This window comes from Limulus polyphemus, unplaced genomic scaffold (genome assembly GCF_000517525.1).
Source record: "Limulus polyphemus unplaced genomic scaffold, Limulus_polyphemus-2.1.2 Scaffold6661, whole genome shotgun sequence".
Classification (NCBI taxonomy): Eukaryota; Metazoa; Arthropoda; class Merostomata; order Xiphosura; family Limulidae; genus Limulus; species Limulus polyphemus.
In genome coordinates, this window is record NW_013672271.1 from 23,679 (window position 1) to 32,119 (window position 8,441).

The following is an 8,441-nucleotide window of genomic DNA, read 5'->3' on the forward strand; positions in this document are numbered from 1 at the left end:
AGAGGAAACGTTATATAAATCTGGTAAATTGTGAATACGTAAGTATTGGAAACATTATATAAATCTGGTAAATTGTGAATACTTACGTGTAGGAAACTTTATATAAATTTGGTAAATTGTGAATACTTAAATAGAGGAAACGTTATATAAATCTGGTAAATTGTGAATACGTAAGTAGAGGAAACGTTATATAAATCTGGTAAATTGTGAATACGTAAGTATTGGAAACGTTATATAAATCTGGTAACTTGTGAATACATAAGTAGAGGAAACGTTATATAAATCTGGTAAATTGTGAATACGTAAGTAGAGGAAACGTTATATAAATCTGGTAAATTGTGAATACGTAAGTATTGGAAACGTTATATAAATCTGGTAAATTGTGAATACGTAAGTAGAGGAAACGTTATATAAATCTGGTAAATTGTGAATACGTAAGTAGAGGAAACGTTATATAAATCTGGTAAATTGTGAATACGTAAGTATTGGAAACGTTATATAAATTTGGTAAATTGTGAATACGTAAGTAGAGGAAACGTTAAGAAACACGTGAATTAGTTTTGAAGTATTTTATTACAAACCCATTAGGCCTACTGACCTCGTATGTAGTAAAATGCTTAAGCCTAACAACGAAGTATGATTTCTAACAAATTCAAATTGTGTTATTACGGATACAATAAATACTTAAGCCTAACAAATTCAAATTGTGTTAGTTCGGATACAACAAACAATAAATAATTAAGCCTAGAAACAGGATATAACCTCAAATTGTGGTAGATGGTGTATAACTTATTAATTAGTTTATATCCTAAATATATATAATAAAATACGTTTCTTGTGATGTTTTTACGAACTGTTGGTTACTATTTTGCTAAAACGCGAACGTAAAACGTTTTAGTGTTTCACAACAAGAGCTAGATTATTTTAACTGTTTAAGTGAGTGATTACTAGTTTCCTAGCGTAATGGTGCATGATGGGATTTGGATTAAATTAAGTGTTCGAGTACATTTCCAGTGTCGTAATCATTAGCATTCTAGGTGGCGTTGCAGACAAGACATTTCTAGTGTCGTAGTCATGAACATTCTAAGTGGCGTTGCAGACAAGACATTTCTAGTGTTGTAGTCATGGACATTCTAGGTGGCGTTGCAGACAAGACATTTCTAGTGTCGTAGTCATGAACATTCTAGGTGGCGTTGCAGACAGGACGTTTCTAGTACTGTAGTCATCAACATTCTAGGTGGCGTTGCAGACAAGAACAAATGACTGAGTTTAGTATTAAACAAAGAAAACGCCTGTTGGAAGTGTCGTATAACAAGCAGTATAGATGAAACAATAATATAAAAACATTATATTTTTTGAGTACATTCAGCTTTTGTTACAACCATTCATGGCCCGGTGGTTAAGGAGCTCGACTCACAATCTGCGGGTTCGAATCCCAGTCCCACCAAACATGCTCGCCCTTTCAGCTGTTGGGGCGTTATAATGTGACGGTCAATCACACTATTTGTTGGTAACAGAGTAGCCCAAGAGTTGGCGGTGGGTGGTGATGACTAGCTGCCTTCCTTATAGTCTTACACTGCTAAATTAGGGACGGCTAGCGCAGATAGCCCTCGTGTAGCTTTGCGCGAAATTCAAAACAAACAACCATTCATTGCACGTTCACGCCTCAGAAAAATCCAGATGTAACTGTTCCCTATACAATCCGTCATAGAATCTGAAAGGAACAGACTTGAAGAGGCAGTTTTATTTCGTTGATATTTTTATACAAAACAAAAACGATGATTCACGAACGACGTGAATATCGGAAATACATTTAAATAGACATCAGCCATGTTACTTGAAATTGATCATGTCGTGCTAAAGATATTCCAATAATCAATAAATAATTTTATAAAGAGAGGCGCGTTTAGAATAATATGGCTGTTTGTGTTACACACGTTGAGAAGCGCTGTTAATTAAAGATACCGTTTCGTGTTGAGAATATTCTTGTATGTAATACCCCCCCCCCCTCTTCAGTTACTCTCTTTATTACCTGATGTCATCGAATATTCGTTTTGTTGATTGACATCATTATTGTAAAACATTGAATCGGAGAGTAATCTGTTTATAATAGTCAGCTTTTGTGACATTTTTCACTGATACATGGTTGTTTTTCGCGGTCTGCGGGTTCGAATCCCATCACCGAATATGCTCGCCCTTTCATCCGCGGGAGCGTTATAATATGACGTTCAGTCTCACTATTTGTTGGTAAAGAGTAGTCCAAGAATTCGCGATGTTCACTAGCTGCCTTCCTTCTGACCTATCACTCCTAAATTAGGGATGGTAGCGCAGATAACCTTCGAATAGCTTGATACGAAATGCAACAAACACGCATAACCTTCCTAAAAAACAAAGTATATTCACCCACCACCCCCCGAAGATGGGGTGGGAGGTCGTTGTTCTGAGAAACACGTTGAATTATTACGGTAAAAATTAACGTTATAATCCGTAACAATGAGTATTTTACTTTAAAATAAAAGTAATAATTTGCCAGATAGAAAAGGCCCCCTATCGGAAAAAAGAGTAAAATGGCCATCTTTCGGATTTTCTCTTATGTCATATTCTTGTGTTCAACTGCGCAGAATTAAATATTTGAATAATACTTAGAGGATAAATGTCATGAATATATGACATTATTATTTTATTTTTTGTTGGAAGTCTTTAAAAGGTCATAGTAGTTTTCTACTCACTTTAAACCTTTTCTGACGTCATCAGTCTCTAGAGGAAATAGATAAAACACGCGAGTGGGCGATTAGTTGGCGAATCAAGTTGGGCGTTACATTCTTTGATCCTTAGTGAAACGAAGGCAAACCATCTTAAAGTTTTATGCTTTGTTTTTTTCAGTGTCTGAACATAAAACAAGAAATATAGCCATATATACCATGAGGGGTTAATTGTCAGGAGCTTCACTTTAGTTATACGTTTATGTTTGTCAGGAGCTTCACTTTAGTTATAAGTTTATGTTTGTCAGAAGCTTCAGGGAAGTATTTCATTAGTTACGAGTTGTGGAAGGGAAGTATTTCGTTAGTTACAAGTTATGGAAGGGAAGTATTTCATTAGTTACAATATTTGGAAGGAAAGCATTTCATTAGTTACAAGCTTGTAACTAACGAAATACTTCCCTTCCATAACTTGTAACTAACGAAATACTTCCCTTCCATAACTTGAAACTAACGAAATACTTCCCTTCCATAAGTTGTAACTAACTAAATACTTCCTTTCCATAACTTGAAACTAACGAAATACTTCCCTTCCATAAAAGGAAATCTTTCGTTCTGCAATATACGTGTGATGTTTTGAAAATCTTTTTTTTAAATGTAATATATGAAAAACAATGTTTATTTTAAGTACGGTAGTACTTAATAATAGGGATCGACAAGGATTCCAAGTAATTCAAGAGCCGAAAAACCACCCTATCGAATTGCTAAGCGCAAAACCGACCATTAAAAGTATTGGTTACGATATATTTTGCACATCTATGCCAATAATACGCTAAAAGGTCGCTAACATTTATAACAATTCAAAAATGTCTAAAACAGCAACTCTGGTCTGCTACCTGATCACGTCATCGGGGTTAGCACCCCTAGCTTAATTAACTGGTCTGTGGGTATCCGCTTTTGACATTCCGATAAAAATCATTATATATATATATATATGGTAAACATATCAAAAAAGTACTTAAATATTTTTTCAACCCAAAGAATGACGCTACATACCAATGGATAGACACGCGACAGTTTCTAAAGGTAAAGTATATACTTTATGCAGATATCACATAAAAGTAAACAAGAACATTAAAATTATGAATTTTAAAATGAAGTATGGATCCTGCTAGAAAAAGTAATGAAACAAGAATTAAAACCTCAGTCATAAATTTATAAAATGTAATCCCTACTTTGGCAGCTGTATACACTTATCTGTAGACCAAAGTAAAAATTAAATTCTATAAATTTGTGATTGTGGTTTTAATTATTGTTTCATTACTTTTTACACCAAGATCCCCTACTTCATTTTAAAATTCATAATGTTTTAATATTATTGTATATATGAACGTGGACAGTTGTTTTAGTGTGATGGAACTGCTCCTCCAGTGTTGAGAAATCGTACAAACTTTATCAAGAATGGTAAGGTTGTGAAATAGTCCAGGAACTCGCCAAGATCCATCGTGTGCTCTTTGTTACAGATTTAGAATCCTAACGAAATAAATGGCAGTCCTTTTATTTTTTGCTTGGCTTCAGTAAATTAAGTTTTCTTTGCAGTTAACTTTTTACAGTAAATTTACAGCAGACAGTGGTGTATGATAAGTAGCCTAATTAGGTACGTTGAAACGGTGTAAAATTGCATCGTTACAAAGACGTGTGGTGTATGATGAGTAGCCTAATTAGGTACGTTGAAACGGTGTAAAATTGCATCGTTACAAAGACGTGTGGTGTATGATGAGTAGCCTAATTAGGTGCGTTGAAACGGTGTAAAATTGCATCGTTACAAAGACGTGTGGTGTATGATGAGTAGCCTAATTAGGTGCGTTGAAACGGTGTAAAATTGCATCGTTACAAAGACGTGGTAATTTGAAACGTTTCTAAAGTGTTGCAAATATATCCAGCAAAGGAATTAATATCACACGTTATGGTTATAAAAACTGACTCGCGATATGAATTATGGGATATCTTGAATAAATGAGTTTAGATACTCTACTTTTCTAGAAAAAAGATGTCAAGAATTGGAGCTTACGGGTTGTAAGATGTCAGGATTTCTACTTACTTAGTTGAGTCAATATTGTTGCTTTTTCGAGAAAAAATTATATACGAGTTTATGAAGTGGAGTACGGAAAATTATATACGAGTTTATGAAGTGGAGTACGGAAAATTATATACGAGTTTATGAAGTGGAGTACGGAAAATTATATACAAGTTTATGAAGTGGAGTACGGAAAATTATATACGAGTTTATGAAGTGGAGTACGGAAAATTATATACGAGTTTATGAAGTGGAGTACGGAAAATTATATACGAGTTTATGAAGTGGAGTACGGAAAATTATATACGAGTTTATGAAGTGGAGTACGGAAAATTCGATTTTGAATTTTACTGTTCAGAATTTTTAGACTGGGCGTGGCTCATTACGTAATGCGCCCAGATTGTGAATCAGAATTCATAATTATGGGGCGTGGGTGCGCTATAAGAATGACGGTCAAATCTCACAATTCGAATAGACAAGAGTCCCCTAAATTTGACGTTGGGTTCTATTGACTAGCTGCCTTCCTTCTTATCATCAGTACGGTCACTCGACAAGTTTACAAACTTACATTGTTAAAATCTGGGGTTATATTTCCCTCGGTGAACAGAGCGCAGGTGTGTTACTTTGCACTATAAAAGCAACTATTAGTTCAGCATTAAGGGGCAACTATTTACGAAAATTCTCAAGGAAACTAAAAAAGTTTAAAACTACATTTATAAATGTATAATTCGTAATCTCAAAGCTTTCGTTCACTGGATTGTGGGCCTAACTTCAATAAGTTTTCTCATTCTTTATCTTGTAACACTTTTAAACAAACAGCACGAGTCTTTAAACAGAATCCCATTAGAAAATCATGGTATTAAAAAAATTACTTACAGAATGTAAGAGGGTTATGAAAATAACAGAATCATGTACAGATGAAAATATTTTGTGATGAACAAGCTTTAAGGAATAAGCTCCAATAGTAAAGTAATAGCAAACATCCCTTTTGTGAAACTACTGTAACCAAGAAATGGATGTTTAAGAAGAATTCTTTTGTAGTTAAGATAAGTTTCGAGGCGATTAGAAGTTCAGTAATTTATTTAGGAAATATACAGATATATTTATATTTCTAGATGGGATTACCACTTCCTTATGCACAATTCCACCTTTTGCCTTGTTCCCAGAGGGCGTCGTCTTGGGTCTTTTCGTTTCTTGGAGGCACTGCAAGCAGGTTGTATTCCTCTGTTACTTAGCAACGGATGGGAACTCCCTTTTGGTGAGGTGATTGATTGGACTAAGGCAACAGTTTGGGCCGATGAACGATTGTTACTTCAGGTAGGAGTACATGTAGAAAGTTTGTTTAGTTTGGAAATTGAAAATAAATTTTGTTGAGATAAATTATCTTTCACAGGAAAGCACAGAAAGTGCATTTTGTTTCGTCGGTAGTTCAGGGAAGTGCATAAAGTTAAAGGTCAAATATAGAACAATTTATAATTGGACCATCAATAGAAGCAGTTAGCTCCAACTTGTAATAGAACCACATTTGTTGTTACTTCAAATAGACGGGCAGGATTGAGGACCAAAATGTGAGGGGGGAGGTTTTACGCAATTATTCTGAATGTTGAATGCATATAAAATCACACAGAAAGAAGAAAAAAGGTGGCAGAGACAACTGCCCCCCCCCCATAATCCCAAATAGTAACGACTTATTGTCACTTCAGTGCCTGTGCAGGGTTATCCTGCCGAAATGAAACTTGACTTCCACGTTCATTTTTTTACCTCGAAGCCAGCGTTCGTACTTAAAGAAATGGCATTAGTCTGCTTGGACTTCCAAGTTGATATTTCAAGTAATGGTAGTAGTCTGCTTGGACTTCCAAGTTGATACTTCAAGTAATGGTAGTAGTCTGCTTGGACTTCCAAGTTGATACTTCACGAAATGGTAGGAGTCTGCTTGGACTTCCAAGTTGATACTTCAAGTAATGGTAGGAGTCTGCTTGGACTTCCAAGTTGATACTTCAAGTAATGGTAGTAATCTGCTTGGACTTCCAAGTTGATACTTCAAGAAATGGTAGGAGTCTGCTTGGACTTCCAAGTTGATACTTCAAGTAATGGTAGTAGTCTGCTTGGACTTCCAAGTTGATACTTCAAGTAATGGTAGTAGTCTGCTTGGACTTCCAAGTTGATACTTCAAGTAATGGTAGTAGTCTGCTTGGACTTCCAAGTTGATACTTCAAGTAATGGTAGTAGTCTGCTTGGACTTCCAAGTTGATACTTCAAGTAATGGTAGTAGTCTGCTTGGACTTCCAAGTTGATACTTCAAGTAATGGTAGTAGTCTGCTTGGACTTCCAAGTTGATACTTCAAGTAATGGTAGTAGTCTGCTTGGACTTCCAAGTTGATACTTCAAGTAATGGTAGTAGTTTGCTTGGACTTCCAAGTTTATAAAAGTTGAATTAGCAAGTCATTCTAAGTTTTTGTCAGTCGATCCAAAAGTCATAATAATCCAAAGATAGAGATTGCCAAAATATAAGCCGCACAAGATAGTGGGTATTCAGTTTAAATACTAGACCTGCGAATGTTACAAAAATAAACAATTAAATGGAAGAGAGTTCTAGAAAATTTAAAATTCATTCTGCTGGTTTGTTAGCTGTACCTGCTTGCCGCTCAGAATTTTTATTGTCTTTTCGCAATCATTTACAAATAGTAGGTTTATAAGTAGATGTTGGAATAAGTGTTTTATTTTTTAATATAAGTGTCTAGATGTATAATAAGATGATTGTTGTGTGGTAGGTGCCTGACGTCGTCCGTTCAGTTAATCAAACACGTGTGCACGCGCTTCGGCAACATACTCAGATACTATGGGAAAACTATTTTTCTTCAGTCGAGAAGATCGTAATGACCACCTTAGAGGTAAGAACTATTCAGAGAATATGTTAGAAAAAGTTTGAAAGTGAGCCTTTTACGTTAACACAGTATTTGTTGAGTATTATTGTTTGTTTGTTTGTTTCGAGTATTCGCGTCAAGATACACAGACGTCATCCATAGATTTGAAAGAAGACAGTCGATGGCTACCCTAATGAAATAGTGGGATTTGACCAATTATATTCTAACGTACCCACAAACCGTTGGATTTATAATCCGGCACGCTTTTAGCCACGCCCGGTCCTACTAATACAACACACAAGTTGAAAACTTTACTTGATTTTTGAACATTTTACATAACAGAAAAGAGAAGGGTAGGGTTGGCATACATTTTATAGTTCGTGTGGTTTTCGTCCCTAAACGTAAAGCATTTTACTAATGAATCTTTCATCACCCGTTTGCTAATACTACATTGTTTCACACTATGTCAAAATAAATTTGGCTTGTATCATTTTTAGTAATCCTATTTCTTACTTGTTTCGACTAGCTACCGCACTGTGTCACTTTGTGCAACCCTAGATCTAGCTGGTTTCGACACACTGTGTCATCTTCTCTTTAGTTTGTAATCCTGTGTCACTTTGTTAGATTAGCTGGTTTCGACTTGTGCCACACTGCCATTTTCTCTTTATCACCCTCTGTCGCTTGCGGCGTTTTAAATCAATAGGAAGGAGGAACAGGCAACTATTGGGACGTTTTAAGTCAATAGGAAGGAAGAACGGGCAACTATTGGGGCGTTTTAAATCAACAGGAAGGAGGAATAGG

The 8,441-nt window shown here is 35.5% G+C and overlaps 1 protein-coding gene across 1 annotated transcript in view; it reads left to right on the plus strand.

Annotated features, from left to right (window-relative positions):
* Positions 1 to 7,667, plus strand: part of LOC106473945 (exostosin-1-like) — a gene marked incomplete at its 3' end in the record, with an annotated part of 30,589 nt that extends 22,922 nt beyond the window's left edge. Inside the window, exons 2-3 of the mRNA XM_013934634.1 lie at positions 5,892 to 6,093; positions 7,548 to 7,667. Of these exons, the coding sequence (XP_013790088.1) occupies positions 5,892 to 6,093; positions 7,548 to 7,667 (322 nt within the window). The remainder of the gene's footprint in view (positions 1 to 5,891; positions 6,094 to 7,547) is intronic.
* Between the last annotated feature and the right edge of the window lie 774 nt (positions 7,668 to 8,441).